Here is a 15,740-nt window from a genome sequence, read left to right as displayed (position 1 = left end):
AGAGTAGATTTCTAGTCTCCAGAAAAGTCATTATACTTGAACATAATACGTGTTCCAAAATTCTACAACTGATAGACGTTACAGATATAGGTCTATAGTTCTGCACATCTGTTCGACATCCCTTCTTGAAAATGGGGATGACCTGTGCCCTTTTCCAATCCTTTGGAACGCTACGCTCTTCTAGAGACCTACGGTACACCGCTGCAAGAAGGGGGGCAAGTTCCTTTGCGTACTCTGTGTAAAATTGAACTGGTATCCCATCAGGTCCAGTGGCCTTTCCTCTTTTGAGCGATTTTAATTATTTCTCTATCCCTCTGTCATCTATTTCGATATCTACCATTTTGTCATCTGTGCGACAATCTCGAGAAGGAACTACAGTGCAGTCTTCCTCTGTGAAACAGCTTTGGAAAAAGACATTTAGTATTTCGGCCTTTAGTCTGTCATCCTCTGTTTCAGTACCATTTTGGTCACAGAGTGTCTGGACATTTTGTTTTGATCCATCTACCGCTTTGACATAAGACCAAAATTTCTTAGGATTTTCTGCCAAGTCAGTACATAGAACTTTACTTTCGAACTCATTGAACGCCTCTCGCATAGCCCTCCTCACACTACATTTCGCTTCATGTAATTTTTGTTTGTCTGCAAGGTTTTGGCTATGTTTATGTTCACTGTGAAGTTCCCTTTGCTTCCGCAGCAGTTTTCTAACTCAGTTGTTGTACCATGGTTGCTCTTTTCCATCTCTTACGATCTTGCTTGGCACATACTCATCTAACACATATTGTACGATGGTTTTGAACTTTGTCCACTGATCCTCAACACTATCTGTACTTGAGACAAAACTTTTGTGTTGAGCCATCTGGTACTCTGAAATCTGCTTTTTGTCACTTTTGCTAAACAGAAAAATCTTCCTACCTTTTTTAATATTTCTATTTACGGCTGAAATCATAGATACAGTAACCGCTTTATGATCGCTGATTCCCTGTTCTGCGTTAAGTGTTTCAAATAGTTCGTGTCTGTTTATCACCAGAAGGTCTAATATGTTATCGCCGCGAGTCAGTTCTCTGTTTAACTGCTCAAGGTAGTTTTCAGATAAAGCACTTAAAAAAATTTCACTGGATTCTTTGTCCCTGCCACCCGTTATGAACGTTTGAGTCTCCCTGTCTATATCCGGCAAATTAAAATCTCCACCCAGAACTATAACATGGTGGGGAAATCTACTCGAAATATTTTCCAAATTATCCTTCAGATGCTCAGCCACAACAGCTGCTGAGCCAGGGGGCCTATAGAGACATCCAATTACCATGTCTGAGCCTGCTTTAACCGTGACCTTCACCCAAATTATTTCACATTTCGGATCTCAGTCAATTTCCTTCGATACTATTGCACTTCTTATCACTATTAACACGCCTGCCCCTTCACTGTCCAGCCTTTCTCTGTGATATACATTCCAATCTGAGTTTAGAATTTCATTACTGTTTACATCTGGTTTCAGCCAACTTTCTGTCCCTAGTACTATGTGGGCATTGTGACCGTTTATTAATGAGAGCAGTTCTGGGACCTTTCAATAGACGCTCCTGCAGTTTACTATAAGCAGATTAATATTGTTATTCGCTGTTGCATTTTGCCTACTCCTACCTTGCCGCGTCTCAGGAGGCATCTTGTCGGGCCTAGGGAGGGAATTCTCTAACCTAAAAAACCCACATGTGCACTCCACACGTACTTCGCTACCCTCGTAGCCGCTTCCTGCATGTATAGCACGCCTGACTATTCAGGGGGACCCTACATGTCTCCACCCGATAGTGGCGGTCGAGAAATTTGCACCCCAGATCTCCGCAGAATCATCTGAGCCTCTGGTTTAAGCCTTCCACTCGGCTCCAAACCAGAGGACCGCGATCGGTTCTGGGAACGATACTACAAATAGTTAGCTCAGATTCCACCCCACGAGCGAGGCTTTCCGCCTTCACCAACTCCGCCAACCACCTGTATGAACTGAGGATGACCTCTGAACCCAGACGGCAGGAGTCATTGGTGCCGACATGAGCAACAATTTGCACTCTGGTGCACCCAGTGCTCTCTATTGCCGCCGGCAGGGCCACCTCCACATCTCGGATGAGACCCCCCAGCAAGCAGACGGAGTGAACACTGTTCTTCTTCCCCGACCTTTCCGCTATTTCCCTAAGGGGCTCCATCACCCGCCTAACGTAGGAGCTCCCAATCACTAATAAACCCCTCCCCCCGTGTGCCTGCTCGGACCTTGCTGAAGGAGCGGCCACATGTCCACTCACAGGCAGAGCGGGCGATGCCACACGGCCAGCCTCCACACTGACCCTCTGCCTCGTGCGCCGCTGAACCCCACTCCCCTTGGGGAGAGGGTGGCCCAACCGCACCCGGAACCCGCGAAGATGTCTGCCGCTACACTCCGAGGCAGCAGCCTGGAGACGGCTGACCGCGGCCATCAACACGTTCAGCTGTTCGCGAACAGTGGCCAGCTCCTCCTGCATCCGTACACAGCAGTCACACATCCTATCCATCCTAAGAAATCAATTTACTGTACAGAGTTAATCAGCTTTTAACTAGACTGCTAATTCACTAAAGGCGGCTGACAGTTGACTAAACTGAGGTTACTAGACACTTCTTGTAGAAAACTTCGCGAGATTCGAACTGGAAACCTTTTCAACGCGGGGATCAATACTTTAACTATTACACAATACAACCAGTCCATGAATTGTTACTATTTTTAAAGGTATACAGCATCACGCAAAATTCCGAAAATTTCTTCGTCGGTTATTCGCAAACGAGGGACCTTCGAGTCAAAAGGATGCACCTTAACTTACATCACCGTATAGTTGTTATTTCAAAAAGTAGATCCCACTGCTGGAGACCATATTGAGGGATACGCCGTGTTCTGGGGATACGACTGGTGGCAGTGGGAAGGAGGAGGGCGGGAGGGGGTGGTAGTGGGGTGTGGCGTTGGCAGAAGGTAGAATTGTGAGAGAAAGCATGTCACCAGGTTGAGGTCACTTATTTCCCTCATTTGTTTGTGCTTGCAAAATGAAGAGGAAGCAAGTGAGTCTCTCTGCACCAATATGTCACATGAAACAACTACACGTTGTTTCATAATCATAGTGAACCTTCCACAGCATCCCTTGTAAATCACTGGTGATGCAGTGTGCAGACACACCTGGAGAATGTTTGTAGTCCACAAACTGTGTTTTGTGCAGACATGTCTGGAAAATGTTAATTTTCCACAAAAGGCATTAACTATAAATGGAATACAGATATTAGTTACTAACAAAACTATACATACGAGGAGATTCTACATAAATCTCGATACTCCGCCTTGCACTGCCGGCAGGGAAATTTATTGTCAGTCATCCAGTAGGACTGTTGTGGCTTTCTTCTGGGAAAGATCAGTTCCCCCATCACGAGAACTGCTCGCTCTTCAGTTTGCAAACAGAATAATCAAATATACCCTCCCCAGCATTTCCTGTCCAGTTGTGTGAGTAGACAAAACAACTTCACTATGCTAATGTTTAAATAATGGAGTGATTTTAAGTTTATTAAGTGAGTACTTATTTGCAATAATTAAGAGAGTTTTTAAATAAAATATGTTCCAATAAACAATGGCTAAGAAGTGTTTAATTTGTGTGAGTGATGTTATTAGCAACCCGTGCAATGCTGGTGAGAAAGGATACATGGATTGGCAAATGCTAGTTATTTGAGAAAGGGTGGGAAAGCTGATAGTTACAGGAATAAAAAAACAGGGTGGTGGTCATGGATCTTGAGAAAATGGTACACCAGAAGTGAGTCAACTGAAAGATTTCTAAGAGAGGCTGTTGTAGATGAACAGCCTTCGAAGTCAGCTGAAGTCAAACGTTTGCATTCAGCTGCAGTGGAATTTTATTTTAAAACTAGCTGTCTGTTTTGTGCAGAATCTATTGATGATGAATTTTTTGATAAACAGGAGAAAGACCCCAAAAATGGCAGCAAAAGATTGACAGTATTCGATCCTTCAGTTACAATGATACAATTATAGTTCAAGCAGAGGAGAGGATGGATGAATGGGGAGGCACTATCTGAAGACGTATATGCTCTGTTTGGGATCTACAAGCTACAGATGCTGTAAATCACAAGGACTGTTATGAAAAGATCTTTACAGGCTCTTGGACCTAAATATAGAAAAATTGGATCCTCTGAGAATGAACGAACTATTGTATCAATGGAAGAAATATTCAACAGCATAGAGGGGAATGATGACTGCCAGTTCACTTTAGACGAGTTGTTGGAGCAAGTTTCGGGAACATTAGCTCATATAAAGACAATGACGGACAGACAGAGAAAAAAAGAATGCAGACAGCATTGTTTTCAACACTCTCCACACCAGAAAATCTGCGGTGTACTTTCATAGTTCAGGTGAAAAAGATGTGAATGATGCATGGTATTCTTAGAACTGCAAAGATGAACAAGCAGAATGGAAAAGAATTGTAAAAGCACTGCCACTATAATCTTAGAAGATATTGGGTAAATGACAAATGATAGTTTTGTTTTCCCACACTGTAACAAATTCCATAATGAGAGTGAGGAAATGGCACTCCGTGTCTTCATGGACTGCATTTCAGTGAAGAAAAGGCAAAACAGAAAACTGAAAAGAAGCTAACATCTGTATCAAATGCCCCCATTGCTGACATTCACCCTTGATAATTTATATCACCTCTACTACCTGCTGTTGCTCTCTTCATTCACACAAAGTTTGGATCAAATAATTTCATCAGACAACTTGCTGATCTGGAATTCAGTGATACATCTTACAAAGTGTGACAGCTGGCGCTATCAGCTCTCTACAACACCAAAGTGCCTGCCTCAAGTGGAACATTTTGTCAATATGTATTTGACAATGTTGATATTTCAGTGTATGTACTAATTGTTGTGTCTAGCTCATACAGCATAGACACAATGAGGTAGCTAGGTGCACGCTAAACTAACGCAGACGGGCTTGAAGTTCTGGAACATGAGACTTATTAATGAATAAGAGGAAAAGTACGTAGATGCGTTTAATACTTATCTTTATTCTCTTGTTGGAATACATCTCTCTTGAATATTAGTACGCTATTAGCACTGATACAATTGGCGCCTTGCTAAGTAGTAGCTATGGACTAAGCTGAAGGCTATCCGATCTGTCTCTCGGCAAATGAGAGGAAGACTTGGTAGGTCTAGTCGCAAGCAATGTCGTCCGTACAACTGGGGCGAGGTCTAGTCCGTGTCTTGTGACCTGCCATGTGGTGGCGCTAGGTTTGCGATTACACAGTGGCGACACGCGGGTCCGACATGTACTACAGGACCGCGGCCGATTTAAGTTACCACCTAGCAAGTGTGGTGTCTAGCGGTGACACCACACTAATGACATCTGGAATACTTCCCACAGCTTGTGGTGGTGGTGGTGGTGGTGGTGGGTGGTGGTGGTGGGGAGGGTGGAGGGTGGGGGGTGGGGGGGGACCATCAAATGCATAACTCCAGCCTCAGCTCTGCCAACACCTGAAGAGATCCAGGAGCTTAAATCAGTTCCTTCTGTCACAGAAATAAGCTGCCTGGGTGTTATGGAACTTTATTTATTTGAACATCAGAGAAACAATGCATTACAACATATTACTACCCTTGGCTTGAAAATAATTAGTCCCATTCCATCTGACATATTATCACCAAATATGCTATGGATATATGGTAAGTGGCTCCAATCCATGCAGTTGTATGTGTATAAATGGTGCACTGCTACTTGATCTGCAAGATGATGATGTTGATGATGATGATACAACTATCGATTTTTGAATGGTTCCCATTCAAGATATGATGTTATTTTATAATAGCTAAAGTAGATTTTCTGTTATTTCTAAGTTTGATATGTTTAACATTAATTTTATACCATTGAAACAATGTTTTTAATAATTTACAGTTTTTCCATCACTGGAATGCAGAAACTATTAATTCTAGAGAAAACATGAATAGAACTTTTTTGTAGGAAATTTAATGTAGTTTAATTTTGTACTGGGAAACATTTTTGATAAAAGCTGTGGTTTTTTAATTATTCAAGAAAAATGTAAAAAGTGACCTTTAAACAGCCCCCACCACAACCCTCACACCTCAGAGGAGTGGATTTTCACTATGTTGTTAATGACATTCTCCCCTATCACTGTGTAAGAATTTGTGACTACCTGAATTTTTTCTGCTAATTTTCTTTTGTTGACTGGACTACTGCTGCTAGTCATGAGAAGAAGTCCATGTCCACTCACAGTCTGAGGTGAACCAACAAGCTGCCGTCATCAGCTGCAGGCCACTGCCTAAACTAAGTCTGTGTGCTACTGACTTGGCACTTTCGCACTGTTGGAACACCTGCTACCTGACTACTATCTGCTGACAGCCTTACAGTTCAAGTCTGGGCAATCTAGGTGCCCAGACACCACTGTCCAAATAGGCACACTGTCTCTGGTTGTCACCCTGGGCACGTATATGCTGTTGCTGTCCATCACCCAGTGCAGGCATGCTATCATCATCAGCCATGCCGACAGCCGCTATTGTGTACACATACCATATTCCTGGTGGCCCATAGCTGCCACAGATCCAACCCCACCACTGTGATTTCTAATGGATAACAGATTTATTCTAATAGCCATGTTTCCAACACATGTCACTAGCCAATATCTGTACCACACTACTGCAGCCATGTCCTGGGAGATGAACTGCGCTGCGTCCTGACATCAGAGCCAGCTTCACCTGCCAATCTGACCTCTACAACTTCAACACAATTGTACACCATGCTAAATTACTCAGGATGGGCAGGGAATCATAGAGGAAAAAAGTTTTGCTTGAGTTACATTGCAGTCGTGCATGTATTCTGTATAACTATCACATACATTCAGTAACACTTTGAGTTTCATTTATCATAAAACTAAGCTCATGCTGCCACTGTAAATAAGTTTTCACATACTGTCAGCAAAATTGGAATGCTAAAAGCTTTTAACTTCAAAAAATAATTTAATTGAGTCTACATGACCAACTACATACGAAAATATAACTGATTTCTTAATAGGTCGTCTACTTCATAATTCAATTTAGAGAAGTTTTGTGCATTACCTTTGTTCGAAGTTGATGAGATTCAATCAGTGTGTTGGTTTCCAACAGCCAAATTAAGTCTTTGTACAAAGATCTCATATCTGAAATGAAACTTTTATTGTAGCACTCCAAGAGATTAATCTCCAAAACATTTTTAATCATTTCATAGCAACAAAAAAATCAATCATACTATCACCCACATCTTATTGTCAACCCAGAACATACTTCACATCTAGCTTCTACATGCTTTACCATTCTTATAGTTACATATTATTCATTGTAGTTATCAGATCTAGGATTATAACTTCTGAAGGCATGAAAACTCATTTCAAATTACAAATGTTACAATAAGCTGAGTTGTTATGTAACTTGCTAAAACCACAGCTTTCATTCATTTGTGTCAGTGATGAGCAAGCTGTGGTAGTTACTGTTGCTTCTGCTCAAACTGATTCACATAATGTATGGCTTCCTGTTGTAGCAGAGAAGAGGAAGGAAGCTCCAATAAACATCATAGACCAGCAGAGAGCAGTGTCTGTAAAGCAATACTGCCAACGAGGAAAATGCAACATATGAGGGCATATTGAAAGGGAAGGCCTCCAAATTTTTCATTCTTTTCTCAATATTGATTAAGGTATCACACCTCATGCATTTTACTTGGTCAACTTCCCCACTTCACTGACACAAGTAGCAGCCTTCTGCCACAAGAGGGCTCTGAATTGTAGCATGTAACATGGCAGTGTGTAACATAACTACGTCAGGCCATGAGAAACAGCATGCTGTAGTCGAGTTTGAAATTCAAAGAGTTTGTACATACATGGAGCATCCTATCCTTCAGCAAGACAATGCCAGACCACACGAGCGCTGCAACATTTGCGACAATCCAACACCATGTTTTCACTGTCATCAATCGTCCTCCATACAGTCCCGACTTGGCCCCATCTAATTTCCTTCTGTTTACAAAACTTAAAGAACACCTTTGAGGACTTCACTTTGATAGTGATGAAATGGCACAAGTAGAAGTGAGGTTGTGGCTCCGTCAACAAAGTCGAACATTCTACAGTGACAGTATCAACAAATTAGTCTCTCAATGAGATAAATGTCTTCCTAGTGAAAGGGACTATGTTGAGAAATAAATATGCAGGTATGAAGAATAAAGATGCCAAAGGTTGATAAGGTTTGTTTTATTAAAAAAGCTCTAAGAGTTTTCACAGAAAAAAATTCAGAGGCATTAGTTTTCAGGACTCGCCCCCCCCCCCCCCCCTCCCCGACATATTTTGTTGTGCTCTGCAATGAGATTTCCATTCTTCAAAGTTTGCTACCTCTGAAGTAGAATAGATAAATATGAAGATGGAAGAGAGAGATAAGAGGGGTTAAATCAACCACATTTTCAGTATAGAATCTGACAGTGATTCCATCAGGCCCTGGAGATTTGTTTAATTTTAATGACTTCAGCTGTTTCTCAACACCACTGACACAAAAACTTATTTCAACCATCTTTTCAGTGGTACAATGATTAAATTGGGGCCTTTCTCCTAAATTTTCCTTTGTAAAGGAACATTTGGAAACAGAGTTAAGCATTTCATCTTTTGCTAACTACCCTCAATTTCAGTTCCTGTATCATTCATTACAGACTGGACACTAGCTTTGGTGCCACTAAAAGCCTTTACATACGACCAGAATTTATTTGGATTTTGTGAAAGATCATTACGACAATATTCTGCTACAGTAATCACTGAAGGTTTCATGCATTGCTCTCTTGGTAGCCAAATGTGTTTATCCAGCATCTTTCTACCTACTATCCCATGGTTTGTTTTACACCTATTATGCAGAAGTCTCTGTTTCTTTAGGAGTTCCTTTACAGTGGCAATATACTATGATGGACCCCCCCCCTCCCCCCCAAATTACGAACTGTTCTACTGTGTTCATATCTGTCCAGTGCATGGTCAACAATTCTTTTAAACTTAAGCCATAGTTCTTCTAAATGTTCCTCTCCTGTGCTGAAAATTTCCATTTCCTCATCGAGATATGACACTACTGATTTTTTTATCTAGTTCACTGAACATACATATTTTTCTGCTTGTTTTAGTTATCCTTTGTACTTTGGTAATCATTGTTGCCACAACTGTGTTTTTCTTGCCATTGGAGTGAGTATATATACATTATGAGAGAGGTTCTGAACTATCCGTTCAAGGTAATTTTCAGAGAAGGTATTTGTTAATGTTTCACAGGATGTTTTATCGTGACCACCACTGCAAAACTGTAATTTTCCCCATTGACTGTTGGATGATAAAAGTCTCCAATGATGATTACAGTGTGACTAGGGAACTTTTGTACAAGCAAACTGAAGTTTCTTGTAAAGTTTTCGGTTACATTGGGAGATGAGTCGGGTGGGTGATAATAGGACCCATTTACCATTTTATGCCCATGACTGATACTGAGTCTTTCCCAAACAATCTCACATGCAACTTCAGTGTCTATCTCAGTGGATGAGAGTCTCTTATCTACTGCAACAAATACACCACCTCCATTTCCCATTAGTTTATCCTTTTGATACACACTTAAATTTTCCCCAAAGAATCCCACTGCTATCAATTTCACATTTCAACCAGCTTTCTGTACCTATCATGCGAGTTTCGCTGCTTTGCATGAGCATTTCTAATTCTGGCAATTTGTTTCGAATGCTTCAGCACTTAACCAATAGACTTTAATACTCTCACCTGTGGGAAGCATTTCTTTCGATCTCACACTGATACTTCTGGATTTCCTATATCTATCTTTATCTGGGTAGCAGCCTCTGAGGTGTAGTTCATACCTGACCCATTTAGGGGGCCTCTACAGCTCTTAACCCTAAGGCACAACTCCAGGAAGTCACAACCTAGCTTGTCACAGAACCTTCCAAGTCTCTGGCTCAGTCCTTTCACCTGGCTCAGAACCGAGGAACCCTGATCAGTTCTGGGGACAACACCGCAAACTGTGAGCTTCACTGAAACTCATGCACACAAGGCTTGCCTTCTCAGCCTTCTCTGCCACTCACTGAAATGATCCAAGTGTGACCTCAGAGCCCAGGTGATAGGCATCATTTGTTCCAATGTGTGCCACAATCTTCAGTTGGCTGCACCCTGTTCCCCCAATTGCTGCCAGGATAGCTACCTCTTCAACATGTTCAATGAGGCCCCAGGCATACACAGTGAGAGCACCTGGTGTTCTTTCCTGACCATTGCTGCCATTTCCATAAAAGGTACCATCATTTGCCATATGTCTGAACTGCCATCAACTACTAGGCACCTACCATTTTGTGTTTGTGTCCTCTTGACATCAGACAAAACAGGTGAAGTGAGTCCCACTGGCTCAGTTTCAGCTTCAGTGAAAGACAGCATTTCGAACTCATTGGTTAGGGGAATCGGTATAACACTTGAGTACTCCTTCAATATTGAACTTTGCTGATTCTTTCAGGATCAAAGTAATGTAGCCAAGGTTCATCAGCAGTGATTACCTTTGAAAGAAACTCCCGACCTTCTCCTAACAGCAGTTTCAATAACATGCAGAACTGCATGCGCATGTTCTTTTGTTCAAGAACCACCAGTCTTGGAGCCTAATGCACACAAACATGTATAATGTGTAACTTCTCTGTCATCATCTCGTGGATAGCTCCAAATGAAATTTTCAATTTTTCAAAAAGTGTTTGTAAGATTATTCATTGATCATCTCTCACAATTACAGCAGTGATGTTGACATTTTCTTTCAGAAGAACAGTAACTGGAGTGCCAATTCTATTTTTCTTTGAAATTGATTGGCTCCCTTCTTTAAGTAATTTAAACCATCTTTGAGCCATGCTCTCGGGAAGAATACACTCTCCGTAGGTTTTCTGTAATACTGCATAATTCACATCTGAAGATATGTTGGGATGAAAGCAGAATTTCAAAGCAGCATATTGTTCCTTGGGTGTCATTTCCATAGTGGCGGTAGCAGCTACTGAAAATGTTTGAGTTTGCCTTACTCTTGTAGGTAGGAATTAGGAGTGCCAACAATGAAATTAGTCTGGCATGCTTGTTACACATTAAGCTAATAGAATATCAAAAGATCAAATTCAAGCATGAGAAATTATGACTATAATATTCTTTACTGAATAGCCCTTGTATATCATAATCAGGTAATCACAATATTGTGAAAAGCAGAGATTGCTACTCACGTATAGTGGGAATGTTGAGTTGGAAGCAGGAGCAATCAAAAGACTCGAACCTTGACTCACCATCATTTTCCAAATCACTCAACTTGCAATCTAACCTAATATCCGCAGAAAGAACCACAATCCACCATTAGAAACTGATCCTGAACTAGTAATTGTTGTGACTCGCCGATCATTCAAAGTGCTGCCGCGCAATTACGCGCATCCTCTATGTGCGGCGCTGTCTGCCAGCCATGCAGCAGCTGCGCCACCTAAGCGGCCAGCCAAGCAGTGGCCGCTAGACTGGGACTCAGTGCTCATTCGAATGCTAACGTGTACACATGTCTTGCTTGTCAACTTACTCTGTGACTTATATGTGTTGTGTTGTTCTGAAATATATTTGTTAAACTTGACATTATAACAGTAATCCTACCTGCTGACAAAGGCTCTACCACTGTTGTATTGAAATGCAAGGATTACCTAATGGAAGGACTCTACCAGCTGTCAGATTTGTCCACTTACAAACCCTGGCACTGTGAGCCCATTCCAGAAATCCAGCAGGGTCTCCAGTCTTTCCTCAAATCCCTAAGCCTACCCCAGAACCTTTTCTCAGAGTCCATCTCTCTGCTCATCCCTATCACTCCCCACACTCCTACCTTCTAAATACTTCCTAAAGTCCATTAACTCAACCATCTAGGATGCCCCATTGTGGCTGGCACTACCCACAACCTACCCTCCTATATAAAAGACATGAACCATTTTCTCCACTGCCTATCCATCATTCCTGTTCCTTTACCACACAGTGCCCTGCTTGTCACTACTGATGCCACCTCCCTTTACGTTAACATCCCTAATGTCTATCGCCTTGTCACCACTAAACACTACCTTTCCCAATGCCCAACAGACTCAAAACTTACAATCTCCTTCCTGGTCACCATGCCCAACTATTTATTCTCACCCACAATTACTTCTCCTTTGAAGGCATCACCTACAAACAAATCTGGGGTACAACAATGAGCACCAGCATGGTATCATCCTACGCCAAGCTATTCATGGGCCATATAGAGGAATCTTTCCTAACCACTCAGAATCCCAAATCCCCCATCCAGTTGAGACCCTCATCTGGTTCAGATTCACTGACGACATCTTTGTGATATGGATTGAGGGTGAGGACACCCTATCCACATTCCTCTTGAACCTCAGCACCTTCTCCCCATTTCCTGCCTGGCCCTCGTCAATCCAAAAAGCCACCTTCCTTGATATTGACCTCCACCTCAAAGACAGCTACCTCTGTCCGTATCAGACCTACCAACCACCAGCAATACCTCCACTTTAACAGCTGCCATCCAGTCCATGCCGAGAAGTCCCTTTCATACAGCCTAGCCACCCATGGCTGTTGCATTTGTAGTGACAAGCGGTCCCTCTCAAAATAAACCAAGTGTCTCATTCAGGCTTTCATAGACCATAATTATCCTCCCAATCTCATACAGAAACAGATCTGTGCCTCATCTTTCCAGTCCCCCATCTTCCAAAGTCCCACTGTCCGCCCACAGAAGAGCATTCTCCTCATGACTCATTACCACCCAGGACTGGAGAAACTGAATCACATTCTCTGCCAGGGTTTCAACTACCTCTCATCATGCCCTCAAATGATGAATGTCCTACCCACCATCTTTCCCACCCCTCCCGCAGTGGTATTCTGCCACTCACCGAACCTATACCATATCCTTGTCTATCCCTACTCTACCGCTGCTCCCAACTCTTACCTCATGTCTCATATCCCTGTCTCATACATTCTCCCACCACCACCTACTCCATTCCAGTAACAAGCATAATCTATCCCATCAAAGGCAGGGCTACCTGTGAAACCAGTCACGTGATCTACAAGCTAAGCTGCAAACACTGTGCTACGTTCTACGTGGGCATGGCAATCAACAAGCTGTCTGTCTGCATGAACGGCCCCAACAAACTATGGCCAAGACACAGCTAGACCACTAAGTTACTGAGCACGCTCCCCAACACAATATTCTTCATTGCAGTGACTGTTTCACAGTCTGTGCATTTGGATCCTTCCTACCAACACCAGCCTTTCTGAACTGCACAGGTGGGAATTCTCCCTACGATATATCCCATGTTTGTGTAACCTCCTGGCCTCAACCTTCGTTAGTTATTGTTCTTCATTCACCTGTCCCCATCCCTGTTTCAACTCCAGTGGCACACATCCTTCTATTCCACCAACACACCAATACTCTATTTACTTCTCTCCTTTCCCCATCCCCCCCACCCTCCATCAACCTCCCAATTGCATCTAGTTGCCCTACCCTCTTCCCACCGCATCCCTGTATACTCCCACAAGCAGCACTTTACTGTTCCACAACTTTGTACTGCTATCAATCCACTTCCCCACCTCAGCCTCCTCCTTACCACCATCACCCAAGTTGCTTCTCCAATCATACTCTGTTGCTGGAAGTCAGGCCTCGGCAGCCAGAGACAGTGATAATGTGTGTGTGTGTGTGTGTGTGTGTGTGTGTGTGTGTGTGTGTGTGTGTGCGCACGCGTGTGCATTTGTTTTGTCTAATTCAGAAGAAGGCCTTTGGCAGAAAGCTTACTTGTTTAGAAGTCTTTCTGTTGTTCCTGTCTACGACTCAACCTTACCACTATATGGTGAGTAACAATCTATTCTTTTAATAATATTGTCATTATTCCATCCTGGATTTTCCTTTGTTTGATAATCAGGCAATCGCTTGATGGATGAATGAATAAATAAATAAAACAAAAAATAAATAAATAAATAAAATTTAACTCAGAGAACAAACAGTATTGTACATTCCAACCTAATTAAATAAATAAAATACTCCCAGAACAATGACACTGTGATCTGTGAGTGGTTAATAAGAAATAAATTATTGACGCAAATGAATTTCGCGCAGGTGATTACAAACTTGGAAAGTGTGAGGAATGTGTGATCTCTTCCTCACTCTCACATGTAGAGTAACTGTGAGGTCAGTGAAATTATTGCTCAGTTAAATCAATAATGTCTAAGTTGGATTATATGCGCTATAAGAGCAATTACAGTTTATACTGCAAAAAGTGATGACTATAAGCAGCCCGTGTTTAGATAATGTTATGCCCATGGGCCCAAAAAGTTTTTTTGCCCCCCCCCCCCTCCACCAACAACAAACGTAGCCAATTAAGAAGTCTACAAAAAGGATAATGTTGTATGGAATTGTGGTAATTGATTATTATATCAACAAAGAATCTCATCAGTTCAGTGGCTTTCTTCTTGCCTTGTAATCAGCAGTCACATTTATCACATTTTCAAAGTCCAGTTTCACAGTCAAATCATTTTGTATTGCTTTACAGCCAAGTGATACAAATGGTCTTGAGTCAGCGAAGCACGCAAGTAGTTCTTAACCTTTTCAAGAAGTCAGAAGGATCGTTCAGCGGAGCAGTTCGTTGCTGGTGTGCTCAAATAAATTTGCAGAATGATTCTGGTGTTAGGATAAATATCAAAGAGATATATCTCCCTTAGCATTTTATTTAAGACTGGTAAAGAAGGACCATTCTCACATCCAGAATTCAAAAGGAAGCTTTTTCAATGGACACAATCTGTTCCAAAAGAATCTTCTATATCCCCTGAGTAAATATGCTGCAGCTGTTTTGCAGCATTATAGACTTCAGGGTCAATTTCCATCAAACTGGATAAGAAAGAGCACTTTTCAGAAAGTCTTTGTAGACACCAAGATGTTTATTGAGCTCTGCGGAGAGTCTATTCATTATAATTAAATGACTGGTTTTCAGTATGTTGCCTTCAGATTTGCAAACCACCGTTTCATTTTTTGACTCAAGAGCCTGAATCATCAAAGAACTTCTTTCATTTCTTCACACATTTTTCCTGAGTTTCATTGACTCGCAGTTGTTGCGTGGTCTCCAGTCTTCTCTCTGCCAACTTTTTGTACACTTCAAAAGACTTAGTCATCTCATCTAAGTGAACTATAAAGTTTCACTACTGCAGATATGTTAACTTCTTCTGACTGATGTTCCAAAATACTCCCCCATATTGTAGGCATGAATTCAATATTTTTGGAGTTCAGCTGTTGCAATACCTCTGTTGCTTCTGATTTAATAACAGTTTTAACCCATAGCGGTAGCTGACACCTTTGCTCGCTTCAGAAAACTATGCTATGCACATGTGCAATGATCTCTTTGGGGCATGGTTTTGAATGCTTCACAAGCATCACAACAAAATCTTCTCATCAGTGGGAGACAGTTTTGGCCATCCATTGGCCACAAATCGAATAGCAAATGGCCAGTCAGAAACCACAGCAACTGAGGAAAAGGTACACTCGAACACATTAGTGCGGTCAAAACAGTAATGACCTAACTTCAAAGAACCTAATAATAGTTCCTGCAACCATTGATTCATTTTTTTTTCTGCACATGTAAATTTGTATGTTCAAAATTTTTCCGA

At 41.9% G+C, this 15,740-nt stretch overlaps 1 protein-coding gene across 1 annotated transcript in view; it reads right to left on the bottom strand.

The window, feature by feature from the left end:
* Positions 1–15,740, bottom strand: part of LOC126260325 (PC-esterase domain-containing protein 1A-like) — a 169,705-nt gene that overhangs the window by 100,374 nt on the left and 53,591 nt on the right. Inside the window, exon 3 of the mRNA XM_049957650.1 lies at positions 7,126–7,205. Coding sequence (XP_049813607.1) covers positions 7,126–7,205 — 80 coding nt within the window. The remainder of the gene's footprint in view (positions 1–7,125; positions 7,206–15,740) is intronic.

This window comes from Schistocerca nitens, chromosome 5 (assembly GCF_023898315.1).
Source record: "Schistocerca nitens isolate TAMUIC-IGC-003100 chromosome 5, iqSchNite1.1, whole genome shotgun sequence".
In the NCBI taxonomy this organism is placed as follows: domain Eukaryota; kingdom Metazoa; phylum Arthropoda; class Insecta; order Orthoptera; family Acrididae; genus Schistocerca; species Schistocerca nitens.
The sequence above is the reverse complement of the archived record's forward strand: the minus strand, read 5'-3'. Positions and strand labels throughout refer to the sequence as shown.